General features: G+C 44.1%; 1 protein-coding gene across 1 annotated transcript; it reads left to right on the top strand.

Annotated features, from left to right (window-relative positions):
* The first annotated feature begins 2,120 nt into the window (after positions 1-2,120).
* On the top strand, positions 2,121-21,443 carry XK (X-linked Kx blood group antigen, Kell and VPS13A binding protein). The gene is made up of 3 exons (XM_075430458.1): positions 2,121-2,383; positions 10,990-11,252; positions 17,448-21,443. Exons 1-3 carry the CDS (start codon positions 2,139-2,141, stop codon positions 18,272-18,274), a joined length of 1,335 nt encoding a protein of 444 aa, XP_075286573.1. The 5' UTR covers positions 2,121-2,138; the 3' UTR covers positions 18,275-21,443.
* The last annotated feature ends 4,411 nt before the right edge of the window (positions 21,444-25,854 follow it).

A 25,854-nucleotide genomic window follows, 5' to 3' on the forward strand; every position in this document is an offset into this window, starting at 1 on the left:
TTACATGGCGTTACTAACAAAGGGTGTTATTTCATGTCTGGTTGGTGTTGGTGACACTTGATTGTTCAGTATATCCCAACATACAGTGTTCACTTCTTGCGTACATGCCGCACCCTAGATTGTTTTCTCAGTGTTATAGCCGTCTGCAGCCATAATATGGTACAGGCCCTACAGAATCAAGATTGATTTGATTCTTTAGAAATGCACCTTATCGTTTAAAAGCAGGACCCCTGCTCTTCTGATGTTTTAAACACTGTGATCTTTCAGAATGTGTTTATTGTATTAGTTTTGTATTGTAGATTATGATAGAAACTAGATTTTATAGCTTTTTAAAAGCAGTGATAATACTAAGCTTCATAGTGGCAGAAAAAACTCTGTGTATATTGGTATTATGAATATTAAAGCTGTGATTATATTTTGCCTTAAGTAAAAGCCCAGTATGATTTAAACAGTATGATTTTGCATTGGATTGCTTATTTCCATACTTATCTTTCATAGTGTCAACAACTTTTCCTTCTGGAGCAGTCATGGCTTGGGGCTTCAAAAGCTTTTCAGTGGAACCGTGTTATCAAAAGTAGGATAATTCACCTGAAAATTAGATAAAACATGCAGGCTGCACAAGGCCATTAGGTAAAACTATCTCAGGGTAGTTTCCCACAACATAAGAGAGGACAGGGTGCTTTTGGCCCGTGGATTAAATTCACCCGCTTAGGTGTTTATCTTCAGCCTGCTTAAATCCCAGTACATATGGCCTCTTCTCGTTCCAGAAAGACTCCTCCATTCGCAGTGAAGAGCATTTGAGCATTAAGTTCACCTAGGCCTGCCCGTAACAAGGGTTCTCTTTGCCATCATGAGCTGAGCTCACCTAGAGCTGAGCAAAGGACTCCAGATTTGTCAGTGCAAAGGCAGTTCAAGAAATGGCCCAAACAAAACATTACTGCCATTTTTCCTGTGAAACTGGTGGCAACCCAAGTTGCATTGAAGAATAGTAGCAGACATGCAGAAGTAGCCATTACTGTTTTCCCGCTAATAGGCTAACAGCATCTCAAACTCCGTATCTTGCCTTTCCTATTGTACTCATGGTAGGTCTCCAGTCTGCAGCTCATCTCCACGTGCAGATCTGCAATTACCTGGGAACAGGCAAGGAGAAACAGGATCCATCAGGGCAGGCAGCAGAGCCAGCTGAGCATGAACCAGGTACCTGCACCAAGAGGAGCAGAGAAGCGGCGGTGACTGGGGACCTGCCCTGTGCAGGGCGGAGGCACCATCTGCCAGCCCGGCTTGGTGCCCCCAGAGCATTGTTTCTTGGGGGCTGCTCCGATTCAGGACGTTGCCGAGAGGCTGCCAAGACCTGCCTTCCCTTCAGGCTGTCACCTCCTGCTGCTCGTCCACGCAGCCATCGGTGGCACTCCCGGCCTGACCCTGCGCGTACCCAGAGTGACTCCGGCGGCAAGGGCGAAAGGCCCAGGGTGGCCGTCCGGCTCCTGCTGGCGAAGGGGAGAGGCCGGGGGGCAGCAGGCAAACGCAGCTGGCCGACGGCTGGGGTCACAGCGGGGCTCTGGGGTTTGTGACCCCGGGACCCTCTGAGGGGAACCAGCGAGGGCGAGACCCACCGGGGAAAGGGGTACCAGAGGAGCCCTGCCAGCCGCCTCCCTGGCGCGGCGAGGCGGTCTCCGAGCTGGGCCGCCGGGACTCGCACCTCCACCTCCGCATTTTTTAACGGGCTGTCCCTCGGCCGGCGTTGCTGCACGGGGCTGTTTCCCGCCAGGTGCGGGGCTTTGCCCTGCCCGCTGCCCCTCCGGCCTGCCCAGGTCCCCTCTCCGCCTTTCCGCTGACCGGTTCCCCCATCACCACCTCAGTTCAGCCACCGATCTCCCGGCCAACAGCGGCGCCGTGAGGGGCCGCTCCCCCGCGCACGCCCCAGCCCCGCCGCGGCGGGGACCCAGCCCCGGCAGCGCCGAGCTCACCCGCACCAGGGGTCCGCGGCCTTCCCCGGGCCCTCCGGGGAGGCGGCGGCGGGGGCAGCTCCCCCTAGCGGGCGCGGCGCCTCAGCGGCGGCTGGGCGGGCCGGGGCGTGGGGCGGCGGCGGCGGCGAAAACGCGCCCGGCGGGGAGGGCGGCGGCGCGGGGCGGGCGGCGATGAAATTCCCGGGCTCCGTCCTGGTCTCCCTGGTGCTGTTCGTGGCGGAGACAGCGGCCGCGCTGTGCCTGAGCGGGGCGTACCGGGCGGCGGGGGACCGCATGTGGCAGTGGCTGACGCTGCTCTTCGCCCTCCTGCCCTGCGCGCTGGTGCAGCTCAGCCTGGTCTTCATCCACCGCGACGTCAGCCGCGATCGCCCGCTGGTGCTGCTGCTGCACCTCCTGCAGCTCGGGCCCCTCGTCAGGTCCGTGAGTCCCGCTCCGCCGGCCCTGCCGCCGCGGCTCGGCCGGCCGGGTTGGGGGGTGGGGGCGGGGGGGAAGCCCGGGGGGCCCTGGCCTTGCTGCCGGGCGGCGGCTGCCCGCACTCCGCGGAGTCAGCCGCGATCGGATCCTTCCCAGCCCCGCTCCTGAAGCCGGCGGGAGGGGGAATTTCCTTTTCAAACCTGCTGAGGGGGAGACGCGGGGCGCGGCGCTCCGCGACCTTCGGCGGGCACCTGGCGGCGGGGGAGGCGGGCGCGGCCCCTCCCGAGGGGCGGCGGCGGGCGGGGGAGCCGGGCCGAGCCCGGCAGGGCCCGCTCCCCGCTGCTGGTGGCGGTACCTGTGCTGGCTGTCTGCCCGGGTGCCTTTTTTTTTGGGGGGGAACGGCTGTGTCCCTTCGCTGCTGGCTTATCTGTAACGCTTTACCCTGAGGTGGCTTCCAGGAGAGACAGGAGAGCTTGCTGGGTTGGGTACCCGTCCCCTCTCTGCGTCCTGGAAGTTCTAACAACGCTTTAGTCTGCCTCGGCCTTCTGAAAGTCAGCTTCTCGCCCCAAAGGGCTTTGGAGATTTTTCAGCTTTGGTTCAAATTCTGACTGAAAATGTCCTTAGGGTGGGGGGAAAAAAAAAAAACAGACAGAAAAAAGTTACAGAGGTGGTGCAACCCGGTGGCAAAGCATTTGCTGGGGGCTTTCAGTTTGAGTTTACGTTCAAATCTATTTTTAAAAAACAAAAGGAAAATAAATGTAGTATCTCTGTAGTAGAGGGTAGGAGAAGTATCCCCAACTTTTTGAAATTCCTGGACGGTGTGGAAAAGGGATATTTGTTACGCTCAAACTAATAAGGATGAGGAGTCTGGATGTTACAGAGCATCTTACACTTTGCAAAAACATTGAATTCCTCTATAACCATGGCTGGGGGTGTTTTTTGTTACTATTTTAAAGAGATTGAAATTGCTGCTTAACAGGTTCTTGAAGAGCTCTGATCCCTTAAAAGCTAAGAACTAAACGCTTCCACATTCTTTGGAAAGTAAGAGTGGAACCAAAGAGAAAGCAACTATCGAAATAAAAATGATGTTCATGACTTCTGTCATTCTAAATCAATTTCTTGTGGTCAGACAAGGAAAGAATGTCATGTCGAGCTGCAAGATGGGCAGAAGCAAACAAAGGATGTAAGCAACAGCAACAAATTATAGGATTTTCTTTCTAATTCTCTGGAAGAGACATAGACTTCTGCTTTAACCTTAATCACCAGGCAGGATTTCACTTTCTCTTTCTTTCTCAACATCAAGCTTATCTTTTTACAACAGGAGTCTCATCTTGCGCAGAACATGTTTTCTGCTCTGTTGGCGAGCTCCCAGACGCAGTAGCCACTCTAAAACTATCAGGCATATGGAAGCCCTCTCCGCTCCATGACGCTGCGGTGCATGCGTGTGCCACCAGCTCTGCACTGCTGCCTTGCTCAAAGATTTACTAACTTAGTGTTTCCAGGAGGTTTGGAGATCTTCTGGAAGCATTACCCCGTGCCTGTATCACAGTCCCCATAGCATCATTTAGGCAGTATAAAGCGTGTGTTAACCTCTCTCTAGACCCAGGACAACTGGAATTATAATTACTAATAAAAAGAGGGTAGTGCATTCATGCCACCTGAAAAGCTTGTTTCCTGCTAAAGGCTGGAAGGACTCTACAAAACAAGAGGAAGAGCTTCATAGAAAATAACCTCTCTCTAGATTCGGGGAAATGGTGTCAGTTTGTAGGATACAGTACGGAAGAGTGGGAAGACAAAGTGATGGGTCTGATAGACATTAAAGGTCTTTTTTTTTATATGTTTTGCCTTCCTGTCCACTGCCACTAAACATTGCTGCATCTGTCAGAAGAGGAAAACCGATCGCTTCCCATCAAATGTGGATGTGCACTGTAGAAGTTGAAGTTTTTTCAGCACGTGAAGTACTTTCCCTGTCGCTACTTTGTACAAGAGGCTTTCTGTCCTGTGTGGACTGGAACACACACAAGTCAGAGGTGATAGCTAGAAGTTGAAATGCTATTTGGCTGTGTCATCACTTCACTGTGGCTTTAACTCTTGTAGGCTGAAAAGGACCATTGTCCCTGGAGCCATTTTGTCCCATCCTTTTAGGCAAAGCCCTGCTACTTTGCACCAGAGAGTCCTGATGCTGTTGGTCATCTGCTTCCTCAGTGTGAAGCCTTAGTCCACGCCCTATGTTTGGTCTCTCTTACCTCTCACTGGCACAGCCCAGGGCCTTTTAGGGAGTGCTGGGACAAATTAGGTCAAACAGGACACAGGGACAGCAGAGTCACCGCAGGCTCTCTTGACTTGCGGCATCGGAATGAGATGTTAAAGGGCCTGTGGGCTGTGCGAGAGGGCACGCTTTGACAGAGGGCAGGCTGCTTCGACTGGCTTTGAAAAAGCTGACACTAGCTTTGTAACCATATCTCTTGGGCTCGTGTCGTAGTACAGGGTAGTTGGGATTTCTCTGTTCAGACTCAAATACTCAAATATCAGTGTGCTGGTTTACAGACAGCCCAAGTACATTGTGTGAGTTTTCTTCACGATCTTAAAAGCTAGTCATTTTTCTCCCCTTCTTTTTTCCCTTAGAAAGTTAGGTTTAAATTTTGGGGAATGGTGTGGAAATATCTTGACAGGGAAGGAGGGTGTTTAGCTTTGCAAGCCAAATGATCCAGCCTATTTTGAATCCTCCGTGTGACAGGGAAAGAAGTACATTCTCTTATAAAACCTCCTTGCGTACCACCAACCTTCCCCAAACACCCACACTCCACCTGTTCGGGAGGGACTTGCTGTCCTGCTGCTGCCACTGGAAGCACTAGAATTAGGAAGCATCCCTCTTCCTGGAGAGGACTGGCTGTTCTGGGAGAGTACTGTTAATGCACCCTCTTCTAATCCCTTCTCCCACTCCCTAAGAGTTTCTCTATAAATTTGGAGCAATTTATAGAGTAAAAATCCTGCCTGCCTTAGTGGCCTGGCTCTGATCCCCAGGATATAGGCATGCCGGAGACCGTGCAGAGACTTGGCTGGAACAAAGTGACTGCAGCTTTCTGGGCACTGTGGGGGACTCCTGCAGCATTTCAGGTCGGTGCCACTCCTTGTGAGCGCTCTGATTTGTCTGGAAGCTTAGAAAATATATTTTGATACTTTCTGGTTTTTTTTGTAAAAGGACATTTTTTTTACCACATAAAGTAATTTATTATGCAAAAAAATTGACTTAAAATGGTAGCCAGTGTCATTGAGAGATCTAATACACTCTTCTTCAGAGAAGACCACGACTAGCTTTTTGATGCATTATTGGCTGCTCCTGAGCCAAGGAGTGTCTCTCTGTTCCCAGTTTCATTTGGATGGCACCTGTAGCACTGCCATTGTCTTGAGGTTTTAGGTGCTGCTACAATTCCAACAAATAATAACTGAATGTATTTTTACTAGTGTACTGCTCTGCACTTAGGGATTTGTTCAAGATGCAAACAGCCTTTCATGAAGGGTGCCAGAGAAATCGCTGTTAACTTGCTTGCCCGTTCCTATTCTGCAAGCAATGAGTAGGTCAGGAGCTGAAGTGAGCAGTCCAGATTTCCAACAGACTGACTTAAAGAATCAGAGCTTACAGCCAGGAGCAGGGGGTGTGGCTGGTATTGTACCATACGTCTGCTGGATGCGGTGGTTCCTTACTGTCTGATTTACTGAAGACAGTACTGAAGTGGCATATCCAGAAGAGACTGGTGGGAACTTGGCAGTGCTTCCTTCTGATACCAGCTTCATGGAGAGGAAAGCTAAGTGACTGCTGGCATCTCTGAAACTATCGTCCCTAGTGCTATGTTAGCCCTATGTGGGTCCACAGGTTCTTCCTTATGAGGAGTGTGGAATTAGGAGATGGTTCTGTCTGCACAGTGATTAACTTCTCTTGTGACAAAAGTGGAAAGCCAGTGTAACAGGCCCATATATAGAACACTAATGACTGTTTTCCTCAGATTTTAATAGGACAAGGATATAAACAATAGACTTTTTTTTAAAAAAATGGGATCAGGCTTTGTTTCTCAGTGCATAAGGAGAAACAATTACGTGTCTCTGTGTACTGGTGTAGACAGCAGCAAAGCAGATGCAGTAGGAAGTTTGCATCAAACTGCCAGAGGAGCTGCTGTTACAGCCAAAGTTAGATTCTGTGAGCTGCAGGAAGTAAAAACAATACCAAAAAGAACCACCACCCCAAAACAAAACACCTATAGGCTGAAATTATAGGAGTCACTAATGTTTTGGGCACCTAATTCTGCAGTTTGAAATCTAATAAGCTATACCAGTGCAGATAACTCTTCAGTCACATTGTGCGGAAACACTGTCTCATGGGTAGTCTCTCTTTCCAAGGGACCTGCTTTATAGTTCAGAATAGCACAGGTCTAAAAAACTCTCTTCCTTGTAGGACTTCCATTGGCAGACCCTCTTGCAGGAGATTTTGCTAGCTCTAAACTTTAAAACTGTTCATGCATCTACGTCTTTTCCAGTTGGGAAGAGTATGCCTAAACTTTCTTCAGGCTTTTTTTTTTTTTTCTTTATTCTTGAGCAGATGTGTTAGGTGTCCAAGATGCGATGAACAGAAAGTCAGTGCAGATGGAAGGTAGAACAATGAGTGAGGAACAAATCTTTGTCTGACACAGGTAAGTAAATCCGCAGGAGTGATAAGTTTTTTGCACACTTCTCTAAAGAAAAGGAATTACTAAAAATTGAGTTGTTAGAGAGATCCACTTGTACATTTGCAGTGAGTGCATGTGGATAGGTCTCTCGAATACACTTTTGCTCTTGGAGTGCTTGTTGGCTGTGGAAAGTTCTCTGTTTTCATTGCCTGCTCCGTCCTCACACCACATTATTTTGCCTGTATTTAAATCCCGCACATCCATGATTAAAAGAGGGGATGAGGTGCTTGCTCTCAGCAGGCCTATAAGGACAGGATTATTCCTCCCACTGACTGTGCAGAAGACAAATGTGTTGCTGCTGAATCACTCTTTGTAGGCACTGCCAGAATCTTTGAAAAAGTATAGCTCTCCTCTCTGCCAAGATTTGGCAACAAGGGAGGAAGCAGCACCATCTTTTTCTTACCTTTTAACTTTCACTGTAGACAGTAGATCTGACATTGTTTTCTTCAAAGTAATTTTAGTTCCTTCAGAGCCCGTACTGCAACTGTCACCGCTTTACGTGCAGTGAAACTGGCCAGCTGCATGCCTTCTGATGTTGATGCTCTGTGAGGATCTGTTGAAAGGGCCCTAAACGTCACTGCATTGCAGGAGATGGATTATGCAGCAGTTGAGAGCTCCCACTCCTGTTCCTCCAGAGCAGCAATGAGCAACTGGGGCTTCTTGGGAATTGCCTGTTCCGTAGCAGAGTTTGTAACTGTGGAGAAAACTGGCTTGAAGCAATTGCCTTCTTGCCTTGTATTTTAGTTGTGTTTCATACTAAAAAAGAACAAGCCAGGTCATTTTAAGACAACCTTTATGAATGCACTTCATAGACAAAGTCGTAATATGGCACAGGTACGTGATCTGAATTGATTCTTCATCACTGTTCTAAATCCTTCTCGCTTGGATGGTTCTTCAAGTGCCTTAGCCCCTCTTACACTTTATTACTTAAACATTTAGATTGGTGCTTTTTCCTTCTTGTGTATCAGCTGCCAGTCTGCTCCTGTTCGAAGCAGTTGCTTGGGCAGTGGCATCAGCTAGAGTCTTGAGAACATTTGTTATTGGCCCCAGAAGGCATGACCTCCAGAGACGCTCTTGCACGGGATGGGCAGGGCTCGGAAGAAAATGGGCATCATTACTGCTGTAATCGGAGTCCTTGCACATACTGTTGTTCTTACTCTGTTGTACTGGCAAAAGTCCCCTTTGGCCCTAAGGTTTGCACATCAGACCATTCATTTTGTGTTGTGTTTGCTTTTTGATACAAATGTAAAATTTCCCATCACAAACAACATACTGCTGCTTAATACCTAGCTAATAAATACAAGTCAAATGTTTGCTCCAAAACCCAGCATTTTTTTGATTGTAATACTTGCTGTAGTCAGTAGTCTTATGAATCTTATCATCTCTTTTATGGGATTACTGCGTATTTGTTAGATGGGTTCCCAGACTATATCTGCTTCTGATCGCACATGGCAAGAGTTCAGAGGCTGATGCTGAGATCTCGTTTTCCGTAATACCTTCAGACTTGCCCTCAGCTCAGGATGAATAGATGGCTGTGAATGCTAAATGAGACAAAAATGTTCTGGGATTTTTTTTCCGGAATAAAATCAGTTTGTTGATTTTAGAATCTCTGTTGGCTTCCTAAGCTGTTGTGCTTTATTAATTTTTCACACTTTATTTTTGGCTGTGTGGATTCTTTTGCATGGAGCAAGACTGGCAGGAACTGAAAAGATTAACAAGGGGAAAATAGAAAGGAACCACTGTGAATGGAGCCTCCAGTGCACCAGGTGCTTCAAATAGCTTTAGTGATAATAGTAGCTGAAGCCTAGTGAATCAAGGATACTACTACAGGATCCTAAAACTGCTCTCCATCTAGAGAGGTGAAACTTGCTAGTGGCCTAGTTAGGGGGGAAAAAATGAAATCAAGTTTGTTAAAACAAGTATCAGTGTACTTTTATTTGAATTTGTATCAGTGCTGCTTTACAGTTCTATCTGTGAGCTTTCCTCTAAGAGGCTGTGTTTGACTTGGCAATTGTTGAAAAAAATCAAGCTGAGAAGGAAATGGGGATTCAAAGTTTCAGATCAGCATAGGTCTGTGCTTCACGATTGTGTGATACTTTGGAATAAAAGATAAGCCTTATTTGTGCATTACAAAAACTCACTGGCGAAATCTGATCTGTCAGAGACTTGGAGATGCTGCATTCCAGCAAGTATTACCTACAGAGGCAATCAGGTGGAGGAGATGCCCCCCGGCAGGCACTACAGAAGGAAAGAAGACAGCTCAGTCCTCATCAGAGGATGGTACCTACACAAGAAGAAGATACCATGCGTGTCAGGCCATGGGAGGGCATGTGACCAGAGCTGCTACCAGAGGTCACCCTCACAGTGGGGGTTTCTCTACCCCAAGCTTCCCTCTGGGCTGAAAGCCAGCCCTCACCAGTCCTGTTGCTCACACTACAGTAGGTTTTCTTACTGAAGCCTGTACCACTGTTAGGCCTAAAAAACAGGTTGTGTCTGCACTGGGTTTGTGCTTTTGAGTGTTTTGTTTTTCAGTGGTCAATGCCATTTATCCTTTACGGTTCTGCTGTACATGGACTCCTCCACAGGCCCTGTATTTTTAGGACTCTATACAAAGTGACAGAAATAATGTTTCTTTCCTCTGCCTTCCCCCTCAGCTTGTGACTTCATCTGTACATCAGTAGATCCTTGCTTGTTATTACTTCCCCAATGAGGTTGACTGTTCCCCTTTGTGTTATGGGTCCTGCTTGATGCCCAAGCCCACCCTTGACACCTTCATAGCCAAGCAACTCTCTTGAAATAATTTTTCTTTAGTTTTTGCCAAACTAAAAGTAGGCATTGGAAGAAAGTTTCAGAAACTTTCCTTTCGTAAATGTGTCTGAGACAGTATTATCTTGTTTAGTATTCACGGAGCTGATTTGTCCTCATTGCTACAGCACTTGCTGCTGCCAGTCCCTCCGAAATGTGTGGATTATTCTCTATGCATGGGTAGAAGCAGCATGGATTACAACAATATGTAATTTATGAATAGAAATGTATGTGCTGGCACACTCTTCTTTGGATGTTAGTCTGTGGTGAGTTAGACCTACATAAAAAAGAGGGTTTGCTTCACCTGTGTTTAAAGTACGAAGAGCTGCACCAACTGGAAACATTGCATCTTCTTAATTAGAATATTTTTGCAAGATTTTGTTTAATATTCCTTAGACAATGCAATAAACGTAAGCAGACATAAGGAGTAAAGCTCCTATTTCCATGTCTTTTTTAAAAAAAAAGTTAATATCCAGAGTTGTGAGGCTCTAAACTGCTTGTTCTCATTATCGCTGCTATGGCTTGTGTTTTGGGACCATTGCTTGGTAAAGCAAGGACTAGAGTCCAACTGTTTCAGGTGTGTGCACCTGCTCATATCCCGAGCTTCTTTCCAGTGTCTTGAGATTGTTTGTTTAAGGCAAAGGTATGAGAAGTGGTTTTATTGCCATGTCACAGATGTAGAGATAACACCAAGAGAAAGGCATGAGAATCTGAAGAAACACTTCTAGCTTGGGTCCTGGGTTGGGAACCTATGAACGTTGTAGCGGATGAGTAGTGTAAGGACTTAATAGGACAGCAGAGAGCAAGGGCAGCTCATAGGAAACAACTAAACCGCCTCGTGTGTCTGAGCTCTACAAGTAGCCCAAAGGGCACTGCCAGATTCTTGCCCTCCAGTTGCATGTAGTTCATGTGTTAAAGGGTGAAATCTGTCATATTCCAGATTTACCAAGAGGAGAAAACATACAGGCTTTGCTCTGGGAACAAATGACTTAGTATGTGATGGCTTAAAATACTAAGGAGTGGGAACACCTATGCTTTTCTTTCATTTTTTCCTGTTATTCTGTTTACTGATTTGCTTGTAGGTGCGTGGAAGTCTTTTACATTTACTTCCATGCTGGCAGAGTTGAAGAGCCCTATGTCAGCATCACGAAGAAGAGGCAGATGCCCAAGGATGGGTACTCAGAAGAAGCTGAGAAGGAAGTGGGCCAGGCTGAAGGCAAGCTGTGTACGCACAGGTCTGCGTTCAGCAGGGCGTCTGTGATCCAGGCGTTCCTTGGCTCAGCGCCCCAGCTCACGCTCCAGCTCTACATCTGCGTCCTGCAGCAGGAGATCACGGCTGCCAGAAGTAGGTAGAGCTGTTGTTATCGCCTTCGTATTTTGGTGGGAGGGAGGGGGGAAGGGTCAGCAGTCAGGTGTAGCTGCCCTGGGCAAGAACCAAACATACTGCAATGGGTTTCATCTCCCTGACAGCTCTGGATGGTGATGTTGCTCTCAAGTTTGTCTATACCATCATGTTTTAAACTATGATGCTTCCTGTAGCATGCCTAGGTTGCATTCATTTGATAAATGGCCATTATGGCATGAAAGGGAGGCAGCTGGAGGGACTAAGCTGCTCTTATAAAGAGGAAAAAAAATTTACCACTGTTCCATTTTGGTTTTTGATTAAACTTTCTGGAAAATTCCTTGGGGTACAGTGCAGAGCATGTTTTGCCATGCTGCATTAAGAAGGTGTACTTTGAGGAATGGCGTTTCAGATATGGACTGAGGATGTGAACTGTCTTCACTTGTGCCAGACTCTGAATTTGGAATCAAAAGGCAGGACTCAATGAGCTGGTGGGCAAATGTGGCCGTCTCATCTTTGGACCCAAGCTGTTAAGCCTTCACCAAGCAGTGATGCACCACATGGACGTAGCAGGACACATCTCTCTTACTGTGAGACTCTGCATCTTGCTCCGTGATGTGCTCCTTCTCTTTGAAAAAAAAGTCTTGATTTGCTAGCTGGCTGCTAAATGAAGAACCTGCTGCTGCTGGTTGTAGGACAACCAGCTTTTCAGTGTAAGAAAAGACTTTGGCACCTGTGTGAACTGGAGGTGTGTTTCAACCGAAATACAAGATAGCTGTTGTTGTATCTCTGAGGTCCTGAGAGGCCAGGGATCTTTGCCACCTTCACAGCTAGGGAGGCTGAGGCTAGGGTGACACATCATGAATCTGAATGCTTTCCTCAGTTCTGGTGCCTTGGTTGGCAGTGTACCTTACCAAGGTAAGGGACTAAGGTTTTTGGAGGAGCCTTTAAAATAACGTCAAAGTTCTCCCCTCGACTCAGGGAATGGAAAACTTTAGCATGCCAAAGAGTGACTGAGCACGTAAAGATACTCCAACAAGTTAAGGTCTTTATCCGAAAGTACTTGTTTAAGGTCATAGCAGTAATTACTTGAAAGGCATTGCTCCTGACAGTTCCTGAGTACTTCACAGCTAAGGTAGGCTCTTCGAATAACCATGGCATCTGTGACATGGGACGTGAACAAAGCAGCTGAATCCTTTGCTGAGCGTCACAGTTAGCAACCTTTCCAGTCACTTCGCTGCAGATGGCATTTGCTCGAGAAAGGTCACCTTTTTATTGTATTTCGTGTATTACTGGTGTTGACCTTACTGGTCCCGATTGCCAAGGAGAAGTGCTGTGTTCCAGATGATTAGAGAATTGCATATTTAATAATGATTTGTAACTCCCTATTATTTCTGACTTTTATCACTCGCTGCTGAGATAAATTCTGAATCACAGACTGGTAAGTGACCTTCTGTGGGTGAAGTTAAACAACCAGAGATAAGCTAGCTCACCAGGGAGTTCAGTGAACCCACCAGCAAATGCATTAGTCCTCTCATGCCTCCCAGAAGCCATCTCCATAGCAGGTGTAATTCTAAAATACAGAAATGAAAAGAAAAAAAAAACACCTTTTTTTCTTTTCTTTAATCGGTGATTTAGAAGCAATATAAATGTCTATTAGTGCTCATTTATCAGAAAAACAGTCCTAACTGTATTCCTTTTGTGTCTATTTTACCTTCTGAAATACTGAAGCTTTTTGCAGTCTCTTTACCCAGCTTATTTCTGCGGTAACACCTTTTGTCTGCCAGTATTATTCAGCCTCTAGAGTAAACAGGAATGATGCATAGCACAGTTTCAGCTTGTTGGTTGTAATGTGTACACAAGGATTCTCAATTGTAGGGACACGACTTCAACCTTTTGATCTTGCAGCATCGTCAGAAGTAATTTAACAGCCAGTCCAACTCTTCTTCCATACTTCAGATGTCTTCAGCTTGCCTGTTCTTTGACACTGGTCCTCCAAGCTACATGCTCTTTTCCATTTGTCTGTGTTGTAATTATCACTCTCTTCTTGTATTTCGATTCCACGTTTTTTTGTCTTGTCTCCTCATCAGTCTCTTGTTTTTCTGGATTCCTACACTATCCTATCTGTTATTCTGTGTAAATTCTGCTTGATCAGTGGTAATGAGGTCAGTATCACCTGTGACCCTAATGCTGTTTACCATCATGCTACATAGCATGGTTTGTCCCTTTCAGATCTCTTTGAAACCCATTATTGCTTCCCATATTGAACAGTTCTGAAAAGAGCACGCATCCTAGCCTAGCCCTTTGTCAACCAGAGCCATGCTGCATCTTTCTTGTGTACTTCATGGCATTCGCTAATTGCTCTGGTTGTTTTCTTCTGGATGATCAGATTCTTGCTAGTGTCTGGCATTCTCCAAAATTGTCATTCCACTCTCTGCTAAGAATGTAAGATTGAGAGAACTAGAGAGAGTTGCAGAAGCAGGACAAAACCTCTAGGTTACTGATGAAAGACATAAACCTTTAATGACCATTTAGCATGAAATGGATAGAAATGTTGTTGGATGATACGCAACATTGGAAACCCACCTGTAGTAGCCAAATCTGAGTCCTGGTTCTGGACATTTTAGCTCTTTCTTCAGTTAAAACGCAACTAGGAAGAAGTTCTTAACTTGTCACTGTACAAAATGCCCAGTCTGACTTTGTAGTTGCCGCTCCCAGAACGGACTCTGAGGTCTCTCTTGCACATTGGGGCTTTGCCTGGTACTAAATGCTTCAGCATCTGTCGGTGTCACGCATTGCCTTAGAGCCAGCTATAACCTCGCTTCAAAGAGCTCGCCGGCATCAGGCCTGGGCCCACGCACGCACCGTGGGGCAGTTATCCAGCCCTCTTCACCTGGGGAGCACCACCTGGACAAGCACAAGGCCAGGTGGTGCCAAAGAGACCTGAGTTAGTGTTAATTCCAAAACCAGCTAGCTGGAGGTGGGGGATGTGGGACCTGCCCTCTTACCCTTGAGAAAGGGCCAGTTCTCACTGTGCAGTATCGGATGTGGAAGATCCGCTTCCGTTAAGAGCGATCTTTTTGTAAGTTTAAAGTTTTTGTGCGGTTATCTTTTGCAAGTGTTGCTGACAGTGATCAAATAATCTCAAAAGGCAGATTTCCTGCCATTTGAAAATAAAATTATCCTGCTGCAAGAGGTGCATTTTTTTAATGAAAATTTGTAGCAGTGCCATCTTCAAGAATAGAAGCTTTGGGTCTATAATTTTTTGCAACTTGTTGGTGTTTGCAGTGTCACTTTCCTACTGTTTATGAACTGCACTTTGTAGGTGGTCTTGCCAGATAACCTAAGATGCTTCCACGGTTGCTTCTCCTCAGCTCATTAAGCTCTGACTGCAGAATACTTTTCTGTATTGTTTGAATAACATACTCTGAGTACTTTTTGAGTATTAATAGTTGGTTTTAAGTGTTGAAATTGTATCTTAGGGAAAAAAAATTGTATCTAGGTGTCTTGCCCTAAGTAACAAAATAAGTGCCCTTATTTTTCAAGGTTTCTGATTATCAGTATAGAAAACTATAGTATATATAGTAGATAACTTAAGATTCTTCAGCTGTAAGAATCTTACATCTTCATGTAATATTTCAGTAATAAGTATTTGTGATGTAGGTCATCTAGAGCAGAATTCACTCTCTTAGCGATTTCTGAGGTGGGAAAGACCAGATCTTGAAAAGACTTAAGGCAATAAAAAACCCCAGCAAAGTAAAATAGTGCCTCCCTGAATGAAACTTTTTGCAGTCTCTGATGGGAGTGTGCACCTCTGATTTGTAAGAAAAGGACAGCCTTCTGGGAGCAGGCAGGAAGAAGGGAAATGCCACCTTTATGAGGACTGCTACGGGATTTGAGACTGTTCCAGGGGAAGATCCTTTGCCTTTTAAATTTTCAGTTCTTTGCCTGCTCAGGATGAGTAAAAGCAACAATAACGTCACCCTCTCACATTTGCCTTTGTGGTTGCTTCAAACCATCTTTCTCAGACTTAAAAGTGATGTTTGAACTGAAGGTTTGGTGGCAGTACTGAGCTTTGGGAAAGGAGCAGGAGTGGACTACTGTATTAAACCAGAGTCAGCATGACCTGGTTTCTGTCAGTGGAGATGTGCCTCTTTCAAAGGCTTGAGTTTTTAAGACAAGTTTGAGATTAATACAATGAAGTTGGGTAAGAAGATGAATGTCTCAGCGTATCAAAGCAGAAAGCAAGCAGAGTTCCAGGACAGCAGAACACTGTCCCCAGTGGGTTGATTTTTTGTTTCTTTAACTCTAATAATATTCTTTTGCTTCATTTGAGGCTGATGGAAGTTATTTCTTCTTTCACAGTTCTAGAGCTGGCTCAAAACTATGGGAAAGATTTTAAGAGCCACGGGATATCAAGCAGTATTCTTGACTGCACTCGCTTGCTCTTCTGTTTTCAGCCAATGTTTTTCTGAGACATAACATCTAAAAATTCTCAGATCAAGTACAGCACTAAGAAAGATGTTTTAAAAACACCTGTTAAAAATTTAACTGTTAAACAAGCAAATACATAACCATTTTCAGAGAATATATGTACCACCAAACTGGTATGTACAAAATCACCATATAAAATGGCAAATGTTTTTAGCTTACTGAGTGCTATTAGAAAACTAGATCTAAAGGATCAATTAATTCTTTTCCAAAGTAATTCAGAGGTGTTTGAGGATGGAGGTGGGAGAGAGGTTAGCTAAAATGACAGAGAAAATTCTTTTAGAAAGTTGTTAGAGATCCTAAAATACACTTGTTTCTTTCAAAGTGATGCTTAGAAATTAATAACTTTAATTAGAAAAAAACCTGATAGTCATGGATATATACCTATACCAATGCAGGGAGTCCAGTTAATTTGTAGGGTATTGACACGTAGACTAATTGAAGACTGCAGAAAGCACTGGTTGCTAAGCACTGCAAAAGTAATTGACATAATCAAGAATTTCCAACTCTGATTATTTTGTTTTATCTGAAGCAATATAATGCCCTGTAGTATGACTGGTTAGCTTGGTTAGTTTCATTGAAACGCTAAAAGAAACAACTGAATTATTTTTACTGTGCTTAACTCAGTTGTATTTGAAGTGTTCCTTGCATGGACAAAATGCTAAGACTGAAATGAAAAGTGTTGATTGGGGGTGCCTAAAATTAGTCCTGTAAATCAGCTGTTTAGCCTGTTGGTAAAAATTGTGAAGAAAGTATGCAAATGCTAACAAAACTGTGGGCAGCAAGGTACTTCTCTATGAATGCTTATTCTGTGCAACCAGGGTTCTTATATATCTGTACCTGCTTAATGCAGTAAGACAAGACTCCCTCCTGCAGTGCCAGAAAGCTTTTTCGCTGCTGCTTCCGGAGGGGAAGCCACGTGACAACTGGCCTCCACCTTCACTTTCTGCAGAATTTAAATGCCATGAAACCTTCACTTGAGGGATTCTGGGTAGATGGGAGATACTGAAAGTTGATCTGAATTTAAAGATATTTTTTAGAAGAGTGTTGTTTTTAAATGTATGGTATAGATATGTATATAAGGAAAACAGATATATAGGAAAACAGTGTAGACAGGTGTGAAAATCTCTGTCTACGCAGGCGGAAAAAGCGCAGATCGTTCTCAGTTTGAACTCCTTTGGCTTTCAATTTTGAGCTCCATCGCAGATCTCTTCTGTGAGCTTAGACAATTTGCTTCGACACAGAACTTCACAAGCACTGCAGTATTTGCACGCACAAGTAACTCCCAATATTTCAGCTTCTGTTTCGCAGCTCTTTGTCTACACAGAGAGGGAGTAACACCCCAGTGCCTTGTGGAGTACTGTGAGAATCTGAGAGCAACGTGGATGCTCTTTGGACTGAGCTGTAGAATTACCAAAGACAGTACAGGTATGAACAGCCCTGGGCAGGGGGAGGAGGGAGACACACCTGTGACTAAGTGCCTTTTTTTCTTTCTAGCTTCTTGGAAAAGTAACAAATGGAGACCAAAATAGGAGGCAGGGTTAGAGTAAGAACCCAGAAGTGTACACAAGGAATGGCTTTTTTGGCGTTACACCCTGCTGGGAATCCCCAGAAGTGCCATGAATTCAGCTACATCTGCACTACTCTGAGGCAATGTCTTTAACTTCTGCTAAGCTGAAGGTCCTGATTTGTGTTTTCTCTTTGTAGGTATTTTTATGGTCCTTTCTCTCCTGTCAATTGTATATGGCGCCTTACGCTGCAACATCCTGGCTATTAAGATTAAGTATGATGATTATGACGTCAGCGTGAAACCAGCCGCCTACCTCTGCATATTCATGTGGAGAAGCTTTGAGATTGCTACACGAGTTACGGTGCTGGTTCTTTTCAGTTCTGTCCTTCAAATCTGGACTCTCCCCGTTGTGCTTGTGAACTTCTTTGGTTTTTTCTTCTACCCGTGGGTTCTTTTCTGGCAAAGCAAGTCGCCGTTTCCCGAGAACATAGAGAAGGCGTTGAGCAGGGTCGGCACTACCATCGTCTTGTGCCTTCTCACCTTCTTGTATGCTGGCATTAACATGTTCTGCTGGTCGGCAGTGCAGGTGAAGCTCAATGATCCCGACTTAATTAACAAATCCCAGAACTGGTACCGACTGACTGTGTATTACATGCTGCGATTCATCGAGAATGCGTTTCTCCTGCTCATGTGGTACATCTATAAAACTGATATCTACCTGTATGTCTGCGCCCCCTTGTTGGTCTTGCAGCTCCTGATAGGTTACTGCATGGCTGTCCTCTTCATGTTGGTGTTCTACCAGTTCTGCCACCCATGCAAAAAGCTTTTCTCATCCAGCATTTCCGAAGGTTTACTGTCCTGTTTCAAGTTCCTCTGCTTTATTTGCAAGCCTCCAAAATCCACCGTACTGATGGATAAGGCAGAGGTGAAATCTTCTGAAAATACTGATGAAGCATGGAGCAGTAGCAAGACAATAGATTCTCAAAAGGGGAATCCTCATCAAAGTGTTTCTTCCAATGCCTAGTACAACTGCAAGCAAGTAGATGCCTTTGGAAGGTGGCAGATCATGGGCTGGGCACACTGTGTATCTTGGACATTGTGTCTTGTGGCTGGGATTTCTTTCTTGCAGGTGTAGCACTGCATGACGACTGACAAGCCTACCTTTGTGGAAAAGTTAATGTATGAGTATGTGTATCTGTGTGTGTTTGTGTACAGAGAGCAATCATTGTTTGTAGACTTCTGTTTCAGAGGTTCTTGCACATAGGTTTATTATCACGTGCTTATTTTGAAATCATTATTGGAGACATCCTTCTAAAACTGGCCTGATGCTGATCTTACTCAGGAAATCTGAGGATGGAAGGAAATGCATTTTATTTCAGACAGGATGTCATTATGGCATGTCACCCTAGCATGGAAACGGAGCATAGGCCTTGACTAGATACTGACTGTAGCTGTGGTCTGCTTTGATCAAATTGCAGACTTTTTTTACACTCTAATAAGTGTAATAAGATCATACTTCTCTCTGTGGTATAAGAATTAGACTTCCGCAACGCACTGTAGTCCAGGTTGCCAAGAAACAGCCAATTAGCCAGCACTAGTACTGAAATGTGACTGTTATTGAGAGCAGACAGAAGGGTTATTGGCATTGTGGTGTTTTACCCTTCATACTTGCTGCTTGTTAGCAAGGGAACTAAATTTAACATATTAATTGTGATGTTCTAGAATAGCTTATTTTTCTGACATTATCATTTGTCTAATGTTTCGTTTATGATGTTCTGATATTAGGGTGGTGTTCACTTTATATAACTTTAAATACCTGGAAGCTGGGCAGATAGTGTGAACTAGTCATGTAGGTGCTCTCCAGAGCACATGTCCAGGGAGCAATTCAACACATCTTAAAATGTCCTCTGAGGCATGTGATATGAATCATTCTCTGGAGACCTGTTACTCAGTGTTAACCAGATGCCTTGATAATTAATTTTGACTATCCATCTCCCTTTTAGATGGCTGAAGTTAAGATATGAGCACTACCCTGATTGTTGGGGGTTGATAGTACACCAAGAGGGCAGCTCAGTGACTTGTTATGGTAGGGGCAGAAGACACTGAGTCCTCCTTTTTGAGGCTGTGGTGTGTTATGGTTAGTTTAATAGCACTAGTTCAAAACCCTCAGACTTCTTTACCGCAGAAGTACCGCAGGCTTGAAATCTGAAAGATGAGATGGAAGTTGTTGACTTTCTTCCATGCACTTTATCACCACAAATAAAAGTCTTTCTATATTTTGCAAGTTGCTGAGAAAGCTTTAGCAGATAAACACACAAGAATTTAGTGGAAATAACACAAAACCAAGTGTATTTTCAAAAATTAAGTGAAAGCTTTTTGCACTTTGTTCGCTTAGCACTTTGCATTTCTTTTGAGTATTACACAGTCGGCTGCTAGTAGAAACAAGTAATTCAGGACCAAGAGCATCTTCTTGTGTCCTAAGCTTAGCCTCCATCCTATCATCCTGGAGGATGTGAAGTTCTTCAATAGGGATGACATCAGCATCATCGTATTAGAAGTGTCTCAATATCAGGTCTGAGGTCGTTTATAATGAAATATGTCACATGCAGTGCTGCAAAGAGCTAAGCTGGTTTTTATTTTTTCTTTACTGCACTGTAAATGAATGTCTTCATACTTCAGTTTTATAATGGAGTTATGATTTTATTTTGCTTAATATGTGTCTGTGTGTGATATGTTAAATTATTGGTGGGTGGTAATGGGTATTTTTGGCCTGAGCTTGCCGTGGGAATGTACCCCATGTATCTGGGGAAGGCACCAAACATCTCAGTTCTAATTTCTCTCTCTGAGGAGCGTAGAATAGTGAAGTGACTCCTTGAAGACACTATAGTATTTCTCTGTACTTCTGTATGTAGAAGTACAGTATAGTACTTCTCTGTACTTTTCTAAATGTGGAAGAGTATTTCAGGTTTGTTTATTTGTTTTTTCAGTAGTGAGTTAAAGGAGCAAGTGAGAATGTAACCCTTGCTGCCAAACGTGCAGGGTTCAGCCCACAGGGCCAAATTTTCTGGTGTTCTTAGCTAAAACTGAGTATCTGACTTTACAGTTGGATACTCATCAATAATCAAGGAATTATAGTTGTTGCCTATCTATAGATGTACCTAGGTCTGAAATGTTAGTCTTTGGGGGAAAAAAAAAAAAAAAGTGGCTTTGTATGTAGAAGTATTTCATATTTAAAGAGAGAGCTCTCAAATCCTTAGACGAGACTTTGGACACTGTAAGTGACGGTGCAGTTGTGATTTTGCCTTTTGGAAACAGCAGAAGCTTCACAAACCTCAGCCAGTGAAATGCTTGTGCTGCAGTGAAGTCGTCAGCAGGAGAGTTACGCAGGCAGGAGTCCAGTACGTATACATAGTGAGTACCATGTCACTTCATATACCAATGATGAAGATTACTGTATATGCACATTCTTAGAGTGTGTGCCATATCACTTCATATTTTTATACTAATCTCCTGAAGTGCATGCATAGGGAACTGAATATTTAAATCACTGGGGCGGGGGGCGGGGAGGAAAACTCATGTGGGTTATATTACTGTCATACAGTTTTGCCTTAGTTGTGCAGACTAACCAAATGCAGTTTAAACACTCCGTCAACATGAGGGTTTTGCTGTGCCTCATGTCACCACCGCATGGCATGCAGGTTAACTAAGACTATTGCTGCTCTGTGCATGTTTTGATCTAGCTGTGCTGGCATTGCTGGTAGAAAGAAGGTATGAGAAGGAGTCAGAGACACAGATGCTCTGTTAGACTGGTGTTTTAAAGGACAAGCTTATTTTTCACATGTGTGCTATAATGCTAAGAGAGGCAGTTTTTCTCAGGATGACAGTCGAGACTGTTGTTACCAGGACACCCAGTGGCTGCACTGAGTGGATAGTATTAGCTGCAAAGGATGTATGTGTATGAATGACTGATCTCTTGCTGCGAGTTTACTGTGGGTTTACTGTGGGTTTACTCCTCTATGAATGTGCTCAATGAAAGAGTATATGGCTACTGTTAAAAACTGTACTCACTTGAGTAGTCCTGGATTGCTCAGTAAGGATTATTCACATGTATAACAGTATGCAAGATCTGATACGTAAGTTTTCTTTTATACTTGTAAAACAACACAAATTAAAATGTTGAAACACTCCCTTAAGTCATGTTGGTATCAGTTCTTAGTCCTTTGCTTTCAGAAATCCAAAGTAAAGGTTGTATAGCACACCGTTATCTGTTACCACGCAGCAGAAGAAATGTTTTCAAGCACACCTGACAGAAGAATAATCTGTGATTGATTTGGGAGTTCCTTACCTCCAACCAGTGGTGCTTCCAATGCTGTTTAGCTGGTTAGGATCTCAGCAGAAAATTTTGTAGGAGGCAGGCAGCTTAAGAGACCAGTTTTATACGGAGCAAGATCAGTACAGGTTATTTATGGTCAGGATGGGAAAATTTAGTTGGTTTACATTGGGAATCGGAAAGAAATCATTGCCTTACAAAAGATATTTTAACTTTTTTCTGCATGCTTCATAGAATCATAGGTTGGAAAAGACCTCTAAGATCATGAACTCCAACCATCCACCCTACACCACCATGCCTACTAAACCATAGCCCGAAGTGCCACACCTACACGTTTTTTGAACACCTCCAGGGCTGGGGACTCAACCACCTCCCTGGGCAGCCTGTTCCAATGCCTGACCACTCTTTCAGTAAAGAAATTTTTCCTAATGTCCAATCTAAACCTCCCCAGATGCTACTTGAGGCCACTGTCTCTTGTCCTATCACTAGTTACCTGGGAGGAAAGACCAACACCTGCCTCACTACAACCTCCTTTCAGGTAGTTGTAGAGAGCAATAAGGTCCCCCCTCAGCCTCCTCTTCTCCAGACTAAACAGCCCCAGCTTCCTCAGCCATTCCTCATCAGACTTGTTCTCTAGACCCCTCACCAGCCTCGTTGCCCTTCTCTGGACACACTCTGGCACCTCAATGTCTTTCTTTTAGTGAGGGGCCCAAAAGTGAACACAGTACTCCAGGTGCAGCCTCACCAGTGCCAAGTACAGGGACACGATCACCTCCCTACTCCTGCTGGCCACACTATTCCTGATACAAGCCAGGATGCCGTTGGCCTTCTTGGCCACCTGGGCACACTGCTGGCTCATGTTCAGCTGGCTGTCGACCAGCACCTCAAGATCCTTTTCTGCCAGACAGCTTTCCAGCCACTCCTCCCCAAGCCTGTAGCCTTGCATGGGGTTGTTGTGACCCAAGTGCAGGACCTGGCATTTGGCCTTGTTGAACCTCATACAGCTGGCCTGGGCCCATCAATCCAGTCTGCCCAGATCCCTCTGCAGAGCCTTCCTACCCTCAAGCAGATTGAGACTCCTGCCCAACTTGGTGTCATCTGCAAACTGACCGAGGGAGCACTCGATCCCCTCATCCAGATCATTGATAAAGATGTTAAACAAGACCGGACCCAAAACTGAGCCCTGGGGAACACCACTCATGACTGGCCGCCAGCCGGGTTTAACTCCATTCACCACCACTCTCTGGGCTCGGCCATTCAGCCAATTCTTTATGCAGTGAAGAGTACACCCATCCAAACCATGGGCAGCCAGTTTCTCCAGGAGGATACTGTGGGGAACAGTGTCAAAGGCCTTACTAAAGTCCAGGTAGACAACATCCACAGACTTTCCCTCATCCGCTAGGCGGGTCAGCTGGTCATAGAAGGAGATCAGATTGGTGAAGCAGGACCTGCCTTTCCTGAACCCATGCTGGCTGGGCCTGATCCCCTGGCTGTCCTTCATATGCTTGGTGACCACACCCAGGATGAACAGCTCCATAATCTTGCCTGGCACTGAGGTGAGGCTGACAGGCCTGGGGATTCCCCAGATCCTCCTTTCGGCACTTCTTGTAGATGGGTGTTACACTGGTGATCCTCCAGTCATCTGGGACCTCCCCTGTTAGCCAGGACTGCTGATGGATGGTGGAGAGTGGCTTGGCCAGCTGCTCTGCCAGCTCCCTCAGCACTCATGAGTAGATCCCATCTGGCCTCATAAACTTGTGAGTGTCCAGGTGGAGTAGCAGGTCGTTATCTGCTTCCTTCTGGATTTTGGGAGGTTTATTCTGCTCTCCATCCCTGTCTTCCAGCACTGGGGGCTGACAACCCTGGGAATAAGCAGTCTCACTATTAAAGAGTGAGGCAAAGCAGGCATCAAGTACCTCAGCCTTTTCTTCATCCTTGTTGACAACATTCCTCCCCACTTGCTTTTTTTTTCCCCCTCAAAGGCACCCAGTATTTCTGTTTATGTATTACAAAAGCTCACAGATTTAGCATTTGCTTTTAAACATCTGTTCCTACAGTAGAGAAAAACATTACAGGAAAATGTGGAGTTTTTTTCCTGGTCCCAAATTTAAATACCAGTAACTGTTAAGTGATCGTGTTATTTCAGACTGCTCTTCTTCCTATTTAATCAACTGGAATACCTCCCATAACTTGCTAATCAGTACAGTGAGTCTAACTTACTGTATCAAAATATAGTTCCAGTATATTTTCGATCAACATCTGTTATGTGCAAACACCAGTATGAAGAACTGCAAGAAAAGAGGGGTCTGATATGGAAAAAACCCCAGTAGTTTCAGATAGAATTTCACAGACTGAGAACAGGAAGTGACAAAACTGATGTAATAAATGTGACACTGAATCTATTGTCAGTTAAACAGGATGACTGATTAATTTGTGTAAGATACCAATAGTGCACAAAACCATGGTCTCCAGAGAAGGAGAAAAGTTAGGTTTCTAAATTGGCAAATATTTAAAGAGTAGAGGTTAAATATCCTTATATTTAAAGTAACTTTTTTCTTCATTATTTATTCAAAAGAATAGATTTATAAGCAGTGTTTTGGACCAGAAATGATCAGTTCACTGGCTTCATAGTTCTCAGTATTAACAAACCAACATTAAAAGTATCATGTATAATATTTATAAACAACCAAAATTCATAAGTGAACTGCTTCATAGAATCATTTTCAGAATATGATGTATTTGTCTTTTTCAAACTTCAGCCACATGCCAACATCGGACAAGGGGTGTCAATGGAGAGTAGGCACCTCTGAAAAAAAAAGTCTACAATGCAGGAATGCTTAAGCATATTTTCAGGTCCAGTAAGATACTTGGGGAGGCAACTAAAAATGTAATAAGCCTAATGTATTTGCTGAAGTGTAGCATCTTCAATCACAGAACCATAATTTATTTTCAGCCACACTCAGAGGTCTCTCACACAAGGTGTGGACTTAGACCATTTAGGCTTTTCATCACTAGATTTATATATACACAGGTAATTTTACAAAGGAATTACAGCTTAACTACTTACTATAGAATATTTAGCTTCAACAAGGAAGCCACTATCTTTTCAAAATGAGACATACACCTGCAAGAAAGGCGTTCTCTTTAAGAGTTTTCACAAAAATAGCAAAGTAAGTTTTTTTTACATACTTCATTCAAATAGGACAAAAAAAATAGCAAGGGCAAGTATGATGTACAGCTCTTGTGTAATTAAGTCATCATTTGCCTTTCCAAGCAGATTCAAGAACATATGCATCAGTATAAACTGATTTTAATGAACAAGCGCTGTGCAAGGATACCGGTCAGTGCATCAATTAGAGCAACATTACAGTGCTCTCAGACAAATTCTGTGCAAGTAAAATTTAAAGAGATATTCATGTGCTGCTTTAAACAAGGATTCAGTCCTTTCTTGGAACTTGCTATTTTTACAAATGTCTTCCCTAATGAAATTAAGTAACATGCAGAAAACCCAGATTTCTTCAGATTTGAACCTAATAATTTAATTTTAAAGATAGACAGAATTGTTAACGTACTTTCATTTTGAAGCAAGATGCAGCTTGCTCTGCTTGCCCAGTAAAATAAGAGGTTTTATTGGGGCAGGGGTGAGAAAGCATGCTTATGCATTGGTGTTGTCTGTGCATCAAATTTCATAGCTCAGAGATTTAAAAGATTATTAATTTACGAATTATTTGCTAACATTGCTTAGAATTTAAAAACAAGCTTTTTTCATGCTCCTCTGGATTTACCATGTGCTTGTCTCTGACCTTGGGAATAGCCAACAAAATCCACGCTGAGGACTATTGTGGAGGCACGTGAATACGTAAAAACTTTGTAACACATTTAAGTGTTTGTAAATTTATATATATAAAAAAAATATGTGTATTTGATAAATTCAGGTGTAAATAGATACAGTGTAACAAGTTGCAATGAGTGCATAGCACTTAGGAACTATTAGAAAGGATTTTAGAAGTCCTGGTGGTGATGGACACCACTACCTGCTAGTAAGAGCTGCGCTCCCTAAAACATGGAGAGTAATTAATCCTTTCTTGCAGACACTATTTTTAGTCTAAAGGGGTGATTTTTAAATGAGCATCTGGCATATTTTTTTTAATTAAATGTAGATGAAAACCACAATGAAAATTTTCAGATTTAGGCATGAGGTTGGTACCTTCTGTTTTCAACATGATTTCTTAAAGAGAAGCTTATGTGACCACACTGTTTCACTGTCAGTCCTG

Source organism: Opisthocomus hoazin, chromosome 1 (assembly GCF_030867145.1).
Source record: "Opisthocomus hoazin isolate bOpiHoa1 chromosome 1, bOpiHoa1.hap1, whole genome shotgun sequence".
Classification (NCBI taxonomy): Eukaryota; Metazoa; Chordata; class Aves; order Opisthocomiformes; family Opisthocomidae; genus Opisthocomus; species Opisthocomus hoazin.